This window comes from Pogoniulus pusillus, chromosome 3, assembly GCF_015220805.1.
Source record: "Pogoniulus pusillus isolate bPogPus1 chromosome 3, bPogPus1.pri, whole genome shotgun sequence".
Lineage (NCBI taxonomy): Eukaryota > Metazoa > Chordata > Aves > Piciformes > Lybiidae > Pogoniulus > Pogoniulus pusillus.
Genome location: NC_087266.1, coordinates 23,538,678 through 23,558,167, shown reverse-complemented (window position 1 = coordinate 23,558,167; position 19,490 = coordinate 23,538,678). Strand labels below are relative to the sequence as shown.

Genomic DNA, 19,490 nt, shown 5'->3' with positions numbered 1-19,490 from the left:
GTTTGCAGTCCTATTTCCTGCCACTAGATCTTCCTGTTTCCTTTTTTGTTATATTCTTGTGACCTATTTCTAGAAGTTAGGATACTTTTTTTTTGACTGCATAGATGATTCTCTATGCTTGGACTGCAGAAGGTGCTTAGTTTCTCGTTTTCAACTTCTGGATATGAGATTATATTCCTGGATAAGATTCAGTTACCATGCTACTATCTACTTCCTAGCATTTTGTATGTATTTGGCAGTGAACATATCCATGCCAGGTACTTCAGTTTAAGAAGCCAAGAAAATCTTTAAATATAGAAACCAGGCGTTTTTCATAAACTGGGTCAGCTTAACAAAACTTTCAGTCACCTCATTTTTTTTTTCTTTATAGACAGTATGCTAGGAGTAACACAGAAGAGCAACACATATGCACAGGAAGCCAACCAATAAACTAAACAATCAATCAACCACAAGCATAAAATGTTTTTTCATGCTGAGAGAAGTGAGGATTTAGAATAGAGTCGTTTAGGTTCAAAAATACCTTTAAGATCATCAAGTTGAATTGTAGTTTTCCCAAATATCTCTCCAGAAATAAACTTGGGGTTTTTTAAAGACATAGGTTTGGGGGACATAAACTAGCTAGGAAAGCATGTTATTTTGTTCTTTTCCATTAAGCACAAAATTCAACTGATCTCAATGTAATTGTATGCAATTATTGACTACAAGGTAATTTGAAAGCTCTTCAGAAAGACACAGATTAATATGAGACCTGTTAGCATCTTGTACTCGGTTATTTTTGTATAAGGGAATTTAAAGAAAAGATCTCTTGAAGCTTGTCAGCTAAAAGAAGCCTGTCTCAGAGCTGAGCTTTTTTATGACTGTCTGCTTATTTCCCCACTCACTCCCCACTTCCCCCACATTCCATTTAACAAATTTGTTAGAAAGAGCTGGAAAGTCTGCATCACATACTTGGGACCATACAGGAATTTCAACAGGTTGAGTAATCTTGAGCAGAGCAGGCAGCACGGCTAGCAGGTAAGAATGCCCAACACTTCCTTCACCTTACTTGGTTTATAAAACCACCAAAGGCCTCAAGCAAGAATTTTCTTGCCAAGTGCCTGCTTCAGGCAGGGAAAAGAGTTAACAACATCAGTTCAGGAAGTTCGGATAATGAGATTAGGGGTGGAAGCTGCTGCCTTGACTGTGTATAGCACAACTTCTAGTCCATGCTGTCAGGAGCACAAAGATATCTGCACTAGGGAATGGACCCAAGGAGATACTGAATTGGTCAGGTATAGCCCTGAGGAGGCAGGAAGGAGAGGAGGTGATCAGCAGACCTCCTTACAGATTCCCACCAAAATCAGGGCAGCAGCCACAGAGCAGTGAATCACATGAACCATCGACTACTATCTGACAAGGCATAGAGACTATTCATGTGAGCAAATTCTCACTCTGCAAACCAGCCTGCTCTTGATCATGCTAGTCCTTGGAAAAACAGCCACTGGATGAGCACACACTGACTGAGGTGAACACTGAGCTGAGGAGTATACTCCTGGTACAGCAGCATGGACAACCTTTGGCAAGTTTTTAAGTCCATGCCTTCCCACTATTCAGTTCACTGCACAGCTACAACCTTTGAGTCTCACAGTCCACTCTACTACTTCTCATGGACGTAAGTGGGAATGCAAAGTGGGCACAAATTCCTGCTGGTGCTGACTAGAAAAAGCTCAGTCCATGTTGCAAAGTTATGATGAAGCATGTGGACAGCTGCAGTCTGTCCCAGAAAATTACTGGGTTTTTTAAGCACTTTGGGTTTTCTTTTTTTTTGCTTTTGGACTAAGATGGCTATGAAAGATCTACCTCCATACCACACTGAAGATACAAAGAAAAACACTTTAGGAGCTGCCAATGCCACAGGCAAGGTTGCAAATTTAAATGTAACTAATTTCCAATACAGATTCAGTCTCTAAGCACATTTTGACTGCCTTCTTGCTTGAGTTGGGATTTTTTTCTGAGCTGCCCTACAGGAACACCAGTACAGGCAGCTCAAGGAGTCCTGCAGGTTCCCCACTGCACAGAGGAAGCCCTTGAGTCTTCCTCACGGAGCTCTCCAGGCCTGGACTTTGAATCTCTGAGACAGCACCTTCCTATTTTTCTAGCTCATGTCATGGGGTCCTTGTTCTTACCACTTAGATAGCTGAAGGGTGCTTAGAGATACAGGTCTGATTGATAGCAGCTATTAACACTCTTGCCATAGCTATGTAAAGAGCTATAAAATGCTAATCAAAGCTCTCCAAAGCCTAAATGAGATGTGTGAAACAGGGGAATCTGGATTTTGTTTTCTCTTACAAAGACAGCAGCCATCTTGCCCCAGCATCAAACTGTCTCCAAAATTTCTGGTCTTCAACTGTCCCTTCACCAAGGGTAATTTTAATCTACCTCAATCCATTCTAATTGGTTTCTTTCAGATTACAGATCAGTCATCTGCCATGAACCTATACTGTGTACAGCTGCACTTTCAAGCATCTGCCCACTGCTGGATCCATCCTTTTCCTTTCCCTTGGCCTATACTGGAGCCAAATCAGTCCCCTCTGCACTCCTCCAGCTATCAGGAGAGCAATCACTTTTAGGGTGGCAGCCTAAGAAACCAAATGGCACGCTCTGCTATCAGCTCCTGATCCCCGATAAAGCAAACTTATACCACAAATTGCAATTTGATTGACTTTTCCTTCCCAGCCTCTCCACCAGACAATCCATTTTCTCTGAAGAAGCAGCTTGCTTGGGTTCAAATCTTCCTTCACTGAAATACCCATCTGTGAGACACTAAACCTTGTCTCTCTTGTACATACAAATCAACAAAGATAAAAATCATCTTTGCTCTTCCTGCCCTGAGACAATAGCTGCTCAGGTGGTTCACCTAAATGCTCAAGGATGTGTATTGAAATGAGAGGTGGAGGGGCAAGGGGCAAAAGCCCACTACTGGAGCTCTGCAGGCACAAGGACTCCCGGAATGTGCAACACTTGTTCTAAACGACCTGCCTGATGAATCAGCTCTGCCCACTGATAGCACACCTGGCAGTCACTTATGCACCTGAGCAACACAAACTGAAAAGGACTTGGATTTTGGAGATTGTCTCCCCTCCTCTGGCCGATGGTGATACAAGGAGGAACCCGGGAACACCTCCTCCAAGCCAAAGCAGCAGAACTCTTCCTCAGACCTCCTTCAGCCAAAGAAAGTGTCTGGGGAGGGGGGGGTATGGGGTATGGTAATATAATCTCTTTTTTGCTCTTCTCTCTTTCTCTGTTTTTCCTCTCTCTCTCCCCTTCTCTCTTTTCCTCTGTTCCTTCACTTTACCCTTTAATGAATAGTCTCACTTTTGATATTTGGTCCCACTTGTGCCTTAATTCCACAACATGGAAATAGCCTCTGAACCAAGACATTTTTAGTCTCTCTCCTCTGGACCAAGACACCACCCAAAGTTGTACTTCTTGGATGAATGGGGGAAGATGCTAATCTAAAGTAAACCATACTGCCAATTTGCCACAGCCCAAGTTCTTTTCATGTTAAGACTGAGCAGTGTACAGAAATCAGTTCTTTGCTCCCAGATGAGACTGTGGGTCCTGCCTGTCTGAGCCCCAGCTGTATAGGTCATATACATTAATAGTCCTCAGAGCACCATATCAGGCTATAAACAACCAAACAGCTGTACAGTCTGGGTTAATTTGGCTTTAATTTCCATTGGCACACATTGAATGATAATAACCTAGTAATTTTCCCCTGACTTTACAAGTTGATTGTGAAGATAAACTAATAATGTCTGGCACAGACAAGTTCTTGATGACTTTAATAATTCCTGCTCTGTGCACAAAATATAAGGGACAGAACTGAAAACAGAAGTTCAAGAGGAAAGGGCAGAGAGCACTGCCTTTTCTGTGTTTGGGGTGCGATAGTGCTCCATGAAAAACTATAATCCATGATCACTTCAGTAGATTGCTGTTAACATGTCATAAGGGTCTATACCTAGACTTACACATGATATCTTAATTTGGGTATTGGTCAGTTTTTGATTGTCAATGCCATCACCAAATCCATTAATTCAATGCTGCTCCTTAGATAATTACTGTATGTAGAATGAGGCAGGTGTTAAAATAGCCTCAACAGCACCACAAGATACACAACTGAAAAACAGCACTTTGTGCCCAAGCAGCAGGCACAAGAGCACATCACAACCCCAAATATAGCTCTCCTTCTGTGTCCTTTCCTCACCTTTCAAGCAAGGGCAAGCTTCCCCCACTGTGCTCACCTCCCAGCAGGGATTTCAGAGGAGCAAGACTCAGGCCCAACTAACCAAAGTGGAAGTACAGTGATATCAGGAGCCAGAATTGGACAGAGATTTCTTATTTGAGGTGCAGGTAACTATTGCATTCAAAGTAAATATTTTCCTGTATGATATGTATCACTTTACAAGAGCTTTGATAAATCCTGACTTCAAATACAGCTAAAGAGAAGGGAACTACTTTAGACCTTTAGTGCTCATCTGCAAAATCACTTCAACTCTGCCATTAAAGATGAAAGGCTTCTGTAGGCAAATTACATTCATTTCCCAAAGCTATTCTTTGAGGAAAAAAAATCATTTATGAATAAATTCAAACAGAGTTTCTTTTGATTTCTAAACATTCCTATTTATACTACTGGCGGATGACTGATTTGCTGGAAAACCTTGGAGGAACACAGTGACAACTTTCAGACACAGAACAGACTTTGCAACAGGGTCAGTGGCAGAAATGGTTAAGTAGGTTTTATTTCTAGTGACTCATTTCCTTGATTTAGGATTTATTTAATATTTGAGGTTTGAGAACTAACTTCTGGCAGCAACAAGTAAGTAAATTATCACCACCTGGAATACAAGAGAGGCTCTCAAAGTTGCCTCCTTACCTCTTGCAGAAACTTCTCACTCATTGGGCTGAAGTGATGGCCTGTGGGCCTAATTCCTGACACCACCAGTCCGGAACTGAAGAGTCTTGGCTTCTGGAGATCAGGTTTAAATTTGTCATAGAGGATGCTGGTGGGCTTTGCCTCCCCTCCATTGGACACCTTCTGCTCTGTAGAGATGGGCATGCCACAGGCAGGGCTAGTGAAGGGCAGCCCTGCTGGTGCAAATGAAGGGTCGAGCTGCTCTATTGAACGAGGGTTTCTTCTAATGTAGGTGATGATTTTAGGTCTCACAGGTTTGGGCCTGGGTATGGCAGGTTTAAGCTCAATGGTTTCTTCCAGCTTTTCACTGCAGTCACTGTCCACATCTGCCTTATCTGGGAGGGAGCCCTTGGAGTGGACCAGGATAGGTTTTGGGATGGCACTGCTGCAAGCAGTCTTGATAGGCACTTTAGGGGATATGTTTAACAACTGTGTACTGTCAGAGGGAGGTAGGACTGAGGAGGGTGACACTCTGCTAACATGAACTGTACAAAGGTCTTTTAAATTACTGTTTGATAGCACGGGTTGACTATTAACATCCAGCACTGCCACTGGGCGCACGGGAGCTGGAACACATAAAAAGGCATCAGCCTTTGCCGAAATGTTACAGCTCTCTGGTGCTTCCTCTGGAGGATGTTTCTGTGCATTAGCTGTCTTTGCACTTGGAACTGAAAAGCTTGAGGCTCCCGCATCACTGTCATGGTTGTCAGGTTGTTGGTGTGACACCGTCTCTACACTGCACTCTCCTTGCTGATCAGAGAGAGCAGAAGCAGGCACAACAGCATCCTCAGTGCTTCCTTTGACTAGCGCCGGTTTATTCTCATTACCTTTCAAGGGTTTGCTGTCAGACAGATTAATGTTACGTGTAAGAGAGATCTGTTTACCAACTGTTTCTGCACATCCTGTGTCAACTTCATGTACATTTTCATTTTTTCTAAGTGTCACTCTGCTGCTGGATTTACTACCGCAGGTGAGTGGGAATACTCTTTCCACTTCTTTGTCAGCAAAATGCTCCTCACCAACGTGGCTAGCTGTCCTGCTGTCACTGTCATTGCTTCGTCCTCCTTCCCCTTCAATGGTGATGTTATCACTTAGCAATTTGTCATCAGCATAGGTTACCACCTGGCTTGACAATGTATCCTCTCCTTTACTGCAGGTGTCTTGAAAATGGGATGCTTGAAATTTTGATGTGTCAGACCCAGAGTCTTTCTGTTCCTGAATTGCTGCATTTCCATCATTTTGACATTCCACGAACTCTACTAGCATAATCCTCTCAATCTTTTGTTGACATGTATTTTTAGATTGTGGAGAAGGTGCAGTCTTAAGCTCCATTTTTTTACTTTTATCACCCTGACCTAATTGTGCTTCTGATTTACTAGCAGTCTCATTTGACTTAACAGCTAAATGTTGAGGATGAGAAGCTTGAAGTGTGCTTTCAATGTTAACATTTGGTACGTTTTCTGGTTTACTTATTTTCTTGTTCCCTGAGGTAGATGGTTTGGAATAAAATGCAACATTTTCCTCTGAGGTATTGCCAAGTGGATGAAACACCATCCCAAGGAAATGGTCCGTGGATGTTTTTTGTGATTTCTCTGCACTTCCTATCAAATGGTGCGACCTGTCAATGGAGTCCAGTGATGCAGAAAGCAGACGCTTACACGGCACGCGGCCAACACAGTCTTTTGAAAACGCTTCAGACTGAGGAGAAAATTTACTTGGTCGTCCCAGAGAAAGCCTTTTTATTCTCTCCATCTCCACAGTCCTGCATATTTTGCTCTTAGAAAAGTTCTGGGTGAAGTCAACATCACCTTTAGAAATAACCTCCAGGTTGGCATCATTTGTGCTACTTTTTAAATTGGACAGACTTTGTCCTCGACTAATCCCGATGTGCCTTGATGTATCCTTTGCTTCGCTGGTGCTACAGTCTCTCCCCACGTCCCTGTTTGTGGTGGAGGGCAGCTTACTTTCCTGTACACCAGTGTGACAAGTCCGAGAGTCTTTGAAGGTCAGAGGTTTATGGTGCTCCGTAGTCAGCTGAGTAACTTTCTCTGTCCCTCCAGAGTGTATATTCCCGCTCTCATCTATTAGGTGCCGTTTTTTACCATCTCCTTCGGTACTTCTACCTTTTGCCACGATTTGGTTGGCATTGGTATCCCCTACACTCACCAGGCTTTCATTATTGTTCTTTATTTCGCTGCGGTTGTCCTGAAGCTGGGCATAAAATGACTTGTTTGGGATTAACGGAGCACTCATTCTGAAGCTATTTTGGCAGTCCTAATTAATGAGAAAGCTTCCCCCACCCCCCCTATCAGTTTAACTAATATGCATGCTTCAGTTATACATCTAAATTATACTCAACAGTAGAAAATTCTTCGTCAGAAAGCTTGGAAGTCTCTTGTCAGAGTCACATTTTTGTGCTGTTCAGTAATCTTTCAAGCAGTCTCTGGATCTGGGGAATCTTTATGACCCACTGCAGATAGCTTCAACGAAAGCAAAACTGATCAGTCAGGCTTCCTCTGACTGAGAGGCAGTCAATCCAGCCAACCTGAGAGAAAAAAAACAAACACAATGTTATGCTGATGTCAGTGTAACCAACTACACCAAAGTTAAATCAACAACATCCCCAGGTACACCCCCAGGATAGAGCATTTTCAAACACATTAGATATGTTCCAATCACATCTTTGCTCCCAGCAAAGGCTCTTAGTGTAGAGCAGATCCCTGACTTCAGAAGTTACACAATTAAAACTGTCCTGGTTAGTAGAGTGGTTGCTACTCTTCTTAAGCCACATAGATTTACAACTGGAAACAGGCATAAATGGCTAGGTGAGGATGAGATTCTGCACTGAGGGTCTAAGCACTTTCTTATTACTATAATGATGTCTTTGTAACACCGAGAATAGCTACTGATGCATTTAAAGCATCACTGTATAGACAAGCCATAACTAATAACATTTCAGCTCCATTAAAAACACATTTATGGGTTTCTCCCCTTGCCATGTAGAAATCTCAGCTGCAATTGTGCTGATACCACATTCCTTTCGACATTTCTTAGCCAGAAAAGCAAAGACTATATCTGGAGGTCTGTAACAATAAACTTTGCCTTTTGAGACAGCTGCAGATGTGCATGTTCAGATAGAAAGGACTATACACCAGTCCCAATACAGTGCACCTTCTTTTGGCTCCCTCCTACCTGTAGCTTTGGGAGCACAGATTTTGTCCTTTATAAACCAACAAGAAGAGGAGGAAATTTCTTTCTGTGCCACGCCAAAATCTTCTCTCTGAGCTATTTCTTACACTGTATAAGTTAATACCTTTCATCATAAAGAAATACGAACATGGGAAATTGGAGCAAGATCCACAGTTCCTACAAGGCAGAATTCAAAGCGCCTGCAATGCTCCTCGCTGTGCTGGGTTTCTAATCAGGGGCTCGAAAGGACACTAACTACAAGTGCTAATTAAGTCCACTGCTCCATCTATGGCATCTGGACATAGGTCTGGGCCTGTGTTTCTAACATCTACTATGAGCAGGTTGCAGGCCTTGCACTCTTCTCCCAGGCAACCATCAATAGAACAAGGGGACACAGTCTCAAGTTGTGCCAGGGTAGGTATAGGCTGGATGTTAGGAGCAAGTTCTTCACAGAGAGAGTGATTTGCCATTGGAATGGGCTGCCCAGGGAGGTGGTGGAGGCACTGTCCCTGGGGGTCTTCAAGAAAAGCCTGGATGAGGCACTTAGTGCCATGGTCTAGTTGACTGGCTAGGGCTGGGTGCTAGGTTGGACTGGATGATCTTGGAGGTCTCTTCCAACCTGGTTGATTCTATGATTCTGTAATTCTATGAGTTCAGTTCTGCTCACATCTGTCTGAGCTCAAATTTCCTTGTATGGTGCACACACATGTTGGTTGAGTCTGGAATCTGGCTCCTGGCATAGTTTCAGTTCTTCAGCAAACAATAACTAATTAAATTAATTTGTGAAACAGAACACAGTATTAAGAATTTCATTTCAGCACCATAGAATTGTGTTATTATGCATCTCATTAACAAAGCACTGTAAAGCAAAATTTCCAAACTAATTCTATGTTCTGTCCTTATTCCCAGAGAAAAAAAAAGGAAATGAATATTTATTAAATAAAATATATGCATTATGCAGGTATTTGTTCATTTCTCATTGGTCTCTTTCCCCCTTCATGACAATATCAGAGATTACATACTAAACTAAACTAATTTTCCCCTTCAAAAATGACAATAACAGACTTTACATATTGAACCTGAAAATTGAACTCTAAATACTCTTCACTGGACAAAGCATGTCTGTTGTTGTCCATTTGGTTAGCTAGGAAACAGCATTGATGGGATTCAGAGGGAGCTGAGTTCAGTCAGTTCTTGTGTCTGCCTCAGCTTTCAAACTGCAACACTCTATAGTAGCAAAAGTGAGGGCCATGAAAATTACAGAACTGGAACTCCTATGCATAGATGCAGAAAGAAGACTCTGGAGAGACCCTACTGCAGTCTTTCCATACTGAAGGGAAGTGGCTTATAAGGAAGGATGGACAAAGAGGCTTTGCAAGGGTATGTACTGTAACGGTTTTAAACTAAAAGCAGGTAGGCTTAGAGTAGATAAATGAAAACAATGCTTCCCTGTGAAGGTGGAGAGACACTGGAATGGGTTGCCCAGATAAGTTATGTAAGCCTCCTCCCTGGACGTGTTCAAGGCCAGGTTGGACAACTTTTTGAGCAACCTGATCTAGCAGAAGATGTCTTTGTCTGTAGCCAGGAAGTTGAAGTAGATGGTCTTCAAATGCATGTTTCAACCCAAATCCACCTTATGAATCTATGATTCTAAGATTTTAATAGAAAGCACAGTGAGCAAAGCTTTGGTGACCTGAGAAATTGTTGGAGGAAATTCATCTTTCTTGCACTACTGTGAAGGTTTAGACTGTAACCACCACCCCCACCCCCCACCCCCACTTTTGGAATTGCCCCAGCTAACTCAGATGGGCCCCAGGAATATAAATGAAGTTATTTATTTACAGCAGCACAATATACAAGCAGATATTTACAGTATATACAGTTATAGACAGAAATATACAAAGGATAAACAATACAGAAGCACAACTCCCCTCCCAGAAACCTGAGTCCCCAGGAGGGGTTCTCAAACCACCCCAACACCTCCCCTTGCCTCTCTCAACCTTACCCCCAATCCTGAGAAAGAATAGAGGTGCAGCCAAGAGGTTAAGAAGGAAGGTTAGTGGCAGTGAGGTTAAGGAGATGTGGCTCGGTCTGAAGGCAAAGGCAGAGTGAGAACAAAATGGAGAATGTTATCTAATGTTTTACTTCTTGTTCCCACAGTTCTCAGCGAGACTGTGAGAGAAGAGATACAACCATGTTTTCCTTTTTCAGCCAATTATCTAGTTCTTCTTACCAAAACATTCTAGCCTGCTTCAAACTAGCACAACTACCTTGTCCTCTCTTAACATAAGTGTCACCCAATAGCCCAAAATTTTAATGGATTGTGGTGAGTTGACTATGATTGGTTGCCAGATACCCACTGAGCCACTCTCTTATTCTCTCAACAACACAAGATGAAAAAAGCTCATGAGTTGGGCCAAAGACAGGAAAAACACTTACTGCCTACCAGTGCAGGGAAAGTGGACTTCACTTGGAGAAAATTCATTCCTTTATTGCCAGTTAAAGTAGAGTTGGATGGTGAGGAACAAAGACAAATATAGCTAAAACATCTTCCCTTACCAACACCCTTTTTTCCCCAGGATAAACTTCACTCCTTCATTCACGTCTCCTCCATCCCACCAGTTGCTCATTCCCTGCTTTGTGCTCTCAGAGACACTGAAACTTCTGGTGCTATGGCTGTATATATAAAGAAATTGGTAAATGATGGTGATGAGGATATACATTAAATTCTAAGTACCACATCAAGGTAATGTGTTTCAAACGTGCAAGTAGAGCATTAATTTGCCACTTACTTTCTTCTAAATATCTCACACAGGTTCAGAACAAAGTTAATTAAAGTATTTAAGGCCACGAACATGGTGCTAAGAGGTCATTCATTCCTCATTTATGCCCTGGAAGTACCTGCATTCACTGCATCTTCACAACAAAATGCAAAACAAGCCATGCTTGTATGATTCAGAAACCAGATCAAACAATTTGGTTTAACGCTGCTGGTGAGAACTAATCAACATGAAGGTGAAGAAAGCACAGAGTGCACAGCACATCCTCTGTGTGCTGCCAGATGAGATTAACCTCTTAAAGTCAGTGCTGGCCAGAGATGTAGACTTCAAGTGTTGCTTTAAAAAGAAGAGAAAACAAAACACTGTCTAGCCAGAGATTAATCTTGGACAGTGTTAGCATTGCTCCTGTGCTTCCTCCAGAGTCAGTAAGAAAGGACAGGCACTTCAGAAAGGCGATCCACCTTGTATTAGTACATTTCAAGATGAACCCTATGCACTAATCCTCACAAATTCTCCAGTCTCAATCCTCCCAAATTCTCCTCTGTCTCAATCCTCCCAAATTCTCCAGTCTCAATCCTCCCAAATTCTCCTCTGTCTCAATCCTCCCAAATTCTCCAGTCTCAAGAGTACAGATATCACAAACTTGAAGCATCCATTTCATTCTTTCAGTTAGTATTCACGCAATTACCCCAAAACATTTTCTTCTACTACAGAGCACTGCTTAACTTTGTACATTACAATGAATACATAGAATAGCAATTTGAAAATAAACCAGGACTCCATTCTGCCACAGGACATACTGACAGCACAGGACTCCTGATAAATTAATAAAAAATATAATCAAGGATTTACGTCAATTAATACCTTATTAAATCCCTGTTAAGCAATGCAAGCTTTTGGGTTTTGGTTCAATCAATGTGATGCTTATTTACTGTGACAGGCACACTTGGGAGTAAGATGTATAGTTTGATATCGCATTTGGGGTCTCAGAAGATTTGATCATTTTTCTGTAAATACCTTCTATTTAAGAAGATTTGTCTTAGATTCTTTGCAGGATAGTTTATTTTGTGTGGCACTGTCCAGACTCAACTTTTCTATGCTCTTTGGAGTCAGTGAGATGAAAAGATTCAGCTGTGCCTGAGTTCTGCTGGCTCTTGCCCTATTTATTACTCACCTCTCTTGATTGATGCTGTCTGACTTACACACTTCTAAAGCCTCTCCCTGCTGTGCAGGAACGCTCTGAGATGACAGACATGTGAACATTCTAACTCTTCACATGCCCTCATCAGTGCAGGAACACAGAGTAAGGGGAGATTCGATCCTAGCAATGACAACACCTCATCACTTAGCAGCATCTCACTGGGGACCTTGGACAAGAAGCATTGACTGCAAGTCTTAAAGACCGGACTTGGTATGTGTAAATCTTGACATAAGCAAACATTTCTTGATACTGTATAGTGTAAAATTGTCTTCTCTGAGTTGCTGAGAGTGGAAAATGAAGTCAGCTCTCCATGCCACAGCATCTTGGCAGGATACAGCAACTATAATTGTGAAAAATAAGCTTCACAAAATAATGTGAACATGTTAAATGGTAGAATAACATTATATCCATCAGATTATGGTTAGCTATGAATTCCACAGGGAGAGGAAAAGTTCAAGGAGTCAGAAACATAATTAAAATACTTTTTAACTTCAGAAATATTAGTTTCATTCTGAGATGTCTCTTACAAACCTCTATACTAAATTTGAGCCCACTTGATAACGATTTAGGAAAGAAACCTACAAGAGTTTCTTCTCATCTGCTACTGCAAGTTCTTCCCCTACACTCTGCTCCATCCAAAGATACATTTGGCCAGCAGATCCTATTCTACTCTTTGGAGACACTAGGGAGAAGAAGAAACTGAGCTGGGTGATTTCTGCCACATGACACACAGCATGGGCTGTATCATCAGAGCTCAAGTTTGTAAAATGTAGCTGGTTGGAAAAAGTAGCAGCCTCTGAATAGTTAAACAAGCAGTGCACAAATATTATCCTCAGCAGGCAACAAGTAAAGGAAAAGCAGAAAAGTATTACCGTGTTATTGGCTGTCTATTTTGTTTTCAGTCTTTCACAAAAATGGCATAGTAATAATTATGAGATAAGCAAAGCAATTATCTAAACATATGGAAAAATAAAACTGGAATTAGAGAAGTAAAACCTGAAATATGTTGAGAAGTTTGGCCCCTGTATAAGCATTTCCTAATGCAGGCTGCTTACCCATGCCAGTATAGAAAGTCTAAAATCAGATTATTTACAGCAATATTTACACCAACAACATCTGGCAGTACTGGTAACACTGTGCATGACTTAGGCAGATTGTTCTTTCAGCACAAAGTTCAAGGGAAGCACCTGAATACCTTATTCACCATCTGCCAATGAGCTGATTGATGCCAAAAACAACAACTACAACAACAACAATCACCAAAAACAAAAACAAAGAAAAAAACACCCCAAACCAACAAACCCCCAAAAATACAACGTTTGTGCAGAGCCTGCAAATGGTCAGCCATTGGCCAGCAATTCCCCTCATCTTCTGTCCATTCTGAAAGGTACCTGTTCTTGACTCAGTGGGGTAGTGGTACTGCACAGGCTTCTGGCTGCATGTAAGGACCTGCACACCAGCCCACTTTGTTATGACTCAGAGAGGAGTCATGATGTGTGATGGGGTGTTCATTCTCCCAGGAGGCAGCTACTACTGCTTGATCACAACTCAGCTGAGCATGAAGTGAGAAGCCACCAGTCATTTCCCTCAGAGTCTACCCTGCTCATGAACTCCAAGTTGATAAAGAACTGCAGTGGCCAGGTCAAAGGCCAAGAACGAGTCCCAGCTCTGATGGACCCGGCACAAGCAGCACAGACCAAAGAAGATGAGCATTTCTGACTGTGTTGCAGCACCCACAGATACACTCATGCAGAAATAAGACTCTAAGAAAGAAATCTCAGCCCACAGGAAAGATGGAGGAAAACGGATGGAGGTACATGAGGAATATATTTGTATGAGGCAGGAAACAGATGTGAGGTTTACAGTTACTACAGAAAACTGTCATGAACATCAGCCTCCAGATATGCAGTTGTCCCAAGAAATGCTGCTGGAGAGAATTGGCAAACAAGACAGACAGCCTTGCTGAGGCCTTCCCTGGGAGATGAGATACCACAGCATCTAATGCCAGGGCTACATGCTGCCAAGAACGGATGAAACAAATACAGTGCTGGAAGGGATGGAGGCAGGAATATCTTCTTGAGAAGCCCAAATCATTAGGAAGAACCACTTCTAAACATGGTGGAAGCTGAAAGCTGATACTGGGGCAGTAAAAGAAAAAGCCAATAAACTTCTTGGAGTGGGTAATTAAAAGTGGTGGAGAACGGTTCACCCAGGCATGTGATAATTTTGTTAATGTGATTTGGAAGGCTCAGAACTAAGCTTTGGCTACATTCCCCAGTGGCTTCTATTCATAATGAAGCAGACCCAGCTGTTTGGGGAAGTTACAGCATAATCTCATCACTGGCAGATCCTATGGAAATGTTGCTGTATATCATAAAGAGGACAGTACTTCAGATAGACGACTTTCTGCCTGGCAAGCAATGAGACATAAGCAAAGAAACTGTGGAGCAAATGCTTCATTTTTACACACCGGAAAAGCATAGGGAAACAGTTCCTATTCACTTGTGAAACTGGAACAATCTGAAAGGCCAAGCTAGACAGGGTTTGGAGCAACCTGGTCTAGTGGAAGGTACCCCTGCTCACAGCATGGTGGTTGGAACTAGATGATTTTTAAAGTCCCTTCCAACTCAAACCACTCTCTGTAAATATTAGAGGCTTTTGTAAAGTGTGATTCTGCAGCATTCCCAGGACATTGGTGGTTTAGTGGTTTTCATGGTTTACAGTCAATAAATTTTCATATTTTCATTATTTACATGCTTATTTTATCACAGTATCACAGTATCATCAGGGTTGGAAGAGACCTCACAGATCATCAAGTCCAACCCTTTACCACAGAGCTCAAGGCTAGACCATGGCACCAAGTGCCACGTCCAACCTTGCCTTGAACAGCCAAATATAGTTATAAAACATGGATATTGACTAGCTAATGATTTCACATGTCAAAGCAAAGTTTATCAGTTATATTTTAGTTTTTATTCAATAAAACAGGTTTTGCTTATCCAGATTATTCACGAATTCATGCTGATTCATCAAACTGATTTTATCAAAGTTATTATGAGCAAACTAGATCTTAAACATTTGCCATATTTAGCTTTAAGATTTTCAAAATAATTTTAATTTTTCTTTTCTAAATAATATCTCAAGATTAAATTTACTTCATGTGGACTTTTTTTTTTTTTCATGGCAGATTAGGCGACACAGAAGGGTTATTTCCTCTACCCAAATCAGCATTTTATTTTCCTAAGTAACAGGGTGATAACAAGCCCAGTGGAGGTCTCTGGTTCTTGCTTTCACTGGGCCCATGAGAAGATATTTCTTTTCCACGTTTTTTCCTTGGGTCAGTACTTCTCCTTTACTTTCAGTTGCTAAGTCACATGAAGGATATCACACAAGCCATATGTAGCAGGTATGCACAGGTACCTGCAAGGCAGCTCACCAGACTACTGAGCTGCTGAAAACTGAGCCCATGATGAAGGAGATGGTAACACAGCAAGAGAAACACTGCTGAAAAGGATTCAGCCCAAGTCCTGCCCACCATCAGAATCAACCAGAAAACACTCAAATCAGAGTACAGCCTCATCCTCTGAGTCCTGTGAGCTTGCTCTCTTTACTCTCTTTCCCCTGGGATTTTGGGGTCAAGCCTACAGTACTGCAATTTTCTTATATAAAAGGTCTGAGAAATCCCTGGGAAGAAGCAACACAACTCAGGCAAGAGTGGCTGGAAAGCTGTCTGGCAAAGACAGCTGAATATAAGCCAGTATTGTGCATAGGTGACCAAGAAAGCCTGCAGCATCCTGGCCTGTATAAGGAATAGTGTGATAAGAAGGACCAATGTGGTAATTTGGCCCAGGTCCCCTTAAGAAAGCCATAGAGTTCTCCAGGAGAACCAGAGAGGTCCAGGAGGAGGACCCCAGAAATCATGATTATCATAGAAGAGTTTGTGTTGGAAGCGACCTCCAAAGATCACCTAGTCCAACTCCCCTGCAGTGAGCATGGGCAGCTTCCACTACATCAGGTTTCTCAGAGCCTTGCCCAGCCTCACCACCTTGAAGATCTCCAGGAATGGGGCCTCAACTATCTCCCTGTGGAACCTGTTCCAGTGTTCTACCACCCTCATGATAAATACAGTATCACAGTATCATCAGGGTTGGAAGAGACCTCACAGATCATCAAGTCCAACCCTTTACCACAGAGCTCAAGGCTAGACCATGGCACCAAGTGCCACGTCCAACCTTGCCTTGAACAGCTCCAGGGACGGCGACTCCACCACCTCCCCAGGCAGCCCATTCCAGTGTCCAATGACTCTCTCAGTGAAGAACTTTCTCCTCACCTCAAGCCTAAATCTCCCCTGGCGCAGCCTGAGGCTGTGTCCTCTCGTTCTGGTGCTGGCCACCTGAGAGAAGAGAGCAACCTCCTCCTGGCCACAACCACCCCTCAGGTAGTTGTAGACAGCAATAAGGTCACCCCTGAGCCTCCTCTTCTCCAGGCTAAACAATCCCAGCTCCCTCAGCCTCTCCTCGTAGGGCTGTGCTCAAGGCATCTCACCAGCCTCGTCGCCCTTCTCTGGACACGCTCAAGCATCTCAATGTCCCTCCTAAACTGGGGGGCCCAGAACTGAACACAGGACTCAAGGTGTGGTCTAACCAGTGCAGAGTACGGGGGCAGAATGACCTCCCTGCTCCTGCTGACCACACCATTCCTGATGCAGGCCAGGATGCCACTGGCTCTCTTGGCCACCTGGGCACACTGCTGTCACTTGAAGACACAAGAAGACCTCTTTATCTCATTGTGTTGATTTACTCTGTTGTAGCTTCAAACACACACATATAGGCAACATTGAGCATACAGCACCCTTCATGTATAGATTTTCCAAATACCGCTACTGGAAAAATGCTTCACATACTCCATTCTTAATCCAATTATTTTGGATATTTCCCTAAAGCAAAAACACACCAGCAAACACTTCTGAATCGCTGCTCAGCGGATCCATTAGCAGATTTAGTTGGTTAAACTAAACTCGAAAAACAGAAACAAACAGCTCCCCCCACCAAAAAAAAAAACCCTCACCGATACAAACACATGAAAGAAACCCAAGAAACAAACAAATCAACCTTTGAAAAATGTAAACAAAAAAAATCCCTTCTGTAGAAGATAAAATGATAAAACCCCAAAGGAAAAACCAAAGGGAAAATACATTGGAGCTCTCAGCAAATAGAACATACTGGAGGCTAACCAGAAATAATGTCACTGCTCTATTAGGAAAGCTCTTATGTTATTCAGTCCCATAATCCTGCTAGCACATTGTAGGTGGGCACCAGAGCCAAATCTTTCTCTTTTCTCTGCCTTCCTTCAGTTCACCAGAAGGAGCCTTACCTGGGTAGCTATGGGGAGTAACCTACCTGTGGCCTCCAAGGCCACAGTGAGTTCTTGCTGCACAGTCAAAGCCTCTTTGGACCTTACAGGCCCAAATGAAGGGAGAAGAAAACGAGTCCTGGGGTTTATGGTTTAGCTTGGTCGGGAGGAAGGGTTTGGAAGAGTTCTCATGCACCCTGTATCTGTATTAGGTGGTAAGAATTCATGTATTTCATTTTTTTTCCCTGTACATCTTTAAACACACTTCTCAGTATTCCTCTCCAATTCAGCAAGAGAAATATCATTAATTTACTACCTTTGAGAGGAGAATCATTTCTAATTCTGTCTGCTCTATAAACTACAACAACCGAGGAAGTGATTGTACCCCTGCACTCAGCACTGCTGAGGCAAAAACTTGAGAACTAGGCACTACTTTGGGGCCCTTGCTACAAGAAAGGCATTGACGCTGTGGAGGAGGTCCAGAGAAGGGCAATGAAGCTGATGAATGGTCTGGAGAACAAGATCTACAAGGAGAGGCTGAGGGAACCGGGGTTGTTCAGCCTGGAGAAAAGGTGAGTTGGGGAAACCTCACACTCAACAACTACCTGAAAGGAGGCTGCAGGGAGGTGGGGGTTGGTCTCTTCTTATCATAGAATCATAGAATCAACCAGGTTGGAAGAGACCTCCAAGATCATCCAGTCCAACCTAGCACCCAGCCCTAGCCAGTCAACTAGACCATGGCACTAAGTGCCTCATCCAGGCTTTTCTTGAACACCTCCAGGGACGGTGACTCCACCACCTCCCTGGGCAGCCCATTCTAATGCCAATCACTCTCTCTGCCAACTACTTCCTCCTAACATCCAGCCTGTACTTTCCCTGGCACAACTTGAGACTGTGTCCCCTTGTTCTGTTGACGGTTGCCTGGGAGAAGAGGCCAACCCCCACCTGGCTACAACCTCCCTTCAGGTAGTTGTAGACAGCAGTGAGGTCACCCCTGAGCCTCCTCTTCTCCAGGCTAAACAACCCCAGCTCCCTCAGCCTCTCCTCATAGGGTTTGTGCTCCAGGCCTTTCACCAGCTTTGTCACCCTTCTCTGGACACCTTCCAGCACCTCAACATCTCTCTTGAATTGAGGGGCCCAGAACTGGACACAGCACTCAAGGTGTGGCCTGACCAGTGCTGAGTACAGGGCAAGAATAACCTTCCTTGTCCTAATGGCCACACTGTTGCTGATGCAGGCCAGGATGCCATTGGCCCTCTTGGCCACCTGGGCACACTGCTGGCTCAACAGCAGTTCTTCCTAACAACAAGTGATAAGTGAGTGGAAATGTCTTCAAGTTACATCAGGGGGATTAAGAGTGGATAGCTGAAGACATTAGAATAGGCTCCCAAGGGAAGTTGCTGAATACCCATCTTTGGAGATGTTTAAAGGATATCTAGATGTGGTGCTAAGGGATGTGGTTTGGTACCAGACATTCCATGATTCTGTGTGACTCACTGATCTTCAAGGTCTTTTCCAAACAAAATTATTTTATGACTCTACTCAAAGTTTCCTGTTTGCATCCCCTGATTTTCCCAAAGAAAGGGAGCTGACAGCACTGCTCTCCACACCTTTAAGCAACAGGACTGAAGAATCAGGCGCCAGCATGACACACAAGTCCTGGGAAGTGCTATAGCTTCTAGCAGCATCACAAATTGTCACTGCAACTTTCATTTCTGAATCAAAAGAAAAAAATGGAAGGGATGGTCCATGTTAGAAACATTTATATACATACACCCTTAATTGCTCATATATGGCAACTGGAGGACATCAGTGCAGCAGGAAGAGCAAAGGGATTGCACTGCTTTGCCCTTTTCAGCACTGGAGCACTTTAGCTCACGGGCCCTGCTGTGGATAGGAAACAGCCATGACCACCTGCAGCTGCTATTGGCTACAGAAAGCTGTGGCTGCTGGGTCTCCCCAGGGAACAGACTCACATTTTTTTCCTGCTGTGACAGTGGAAACAGCAATGCAA

The 19,490-nt window shown here is 43.1% G+C and overlaps 1 protein-coding gene across 4 annotated transcripts in view; it reads right to left on the bottom strand.

The window, feature by feature from the left end:
- The window catches only part of MTUS2 (microtubule associated scaffold protein 2), a 375,898-nt gene that overhangs the window by 230,122 nt on the left and 126,286 nt on the right, over positions 1 to 19,490 (bottom strand). For all 4 annotated transcript variants that reach the window (XM_064172588.1, XM_064172609.1, XM_064172594.1 and 1 more), the window contains one exon: positions 4,916 to 7,499. In XM_064172588.1, the coding sequence (XP_064028658.1) occupies positions 4,916 to 7,207 (2,292 nt within the window). In that variant the 5' untranslated portion in view covers positions 7,208 to 7,499. The remainder of the gene's footprint in view (positions 1 to 4,915; positions 7,500 to 19,490) is intronic.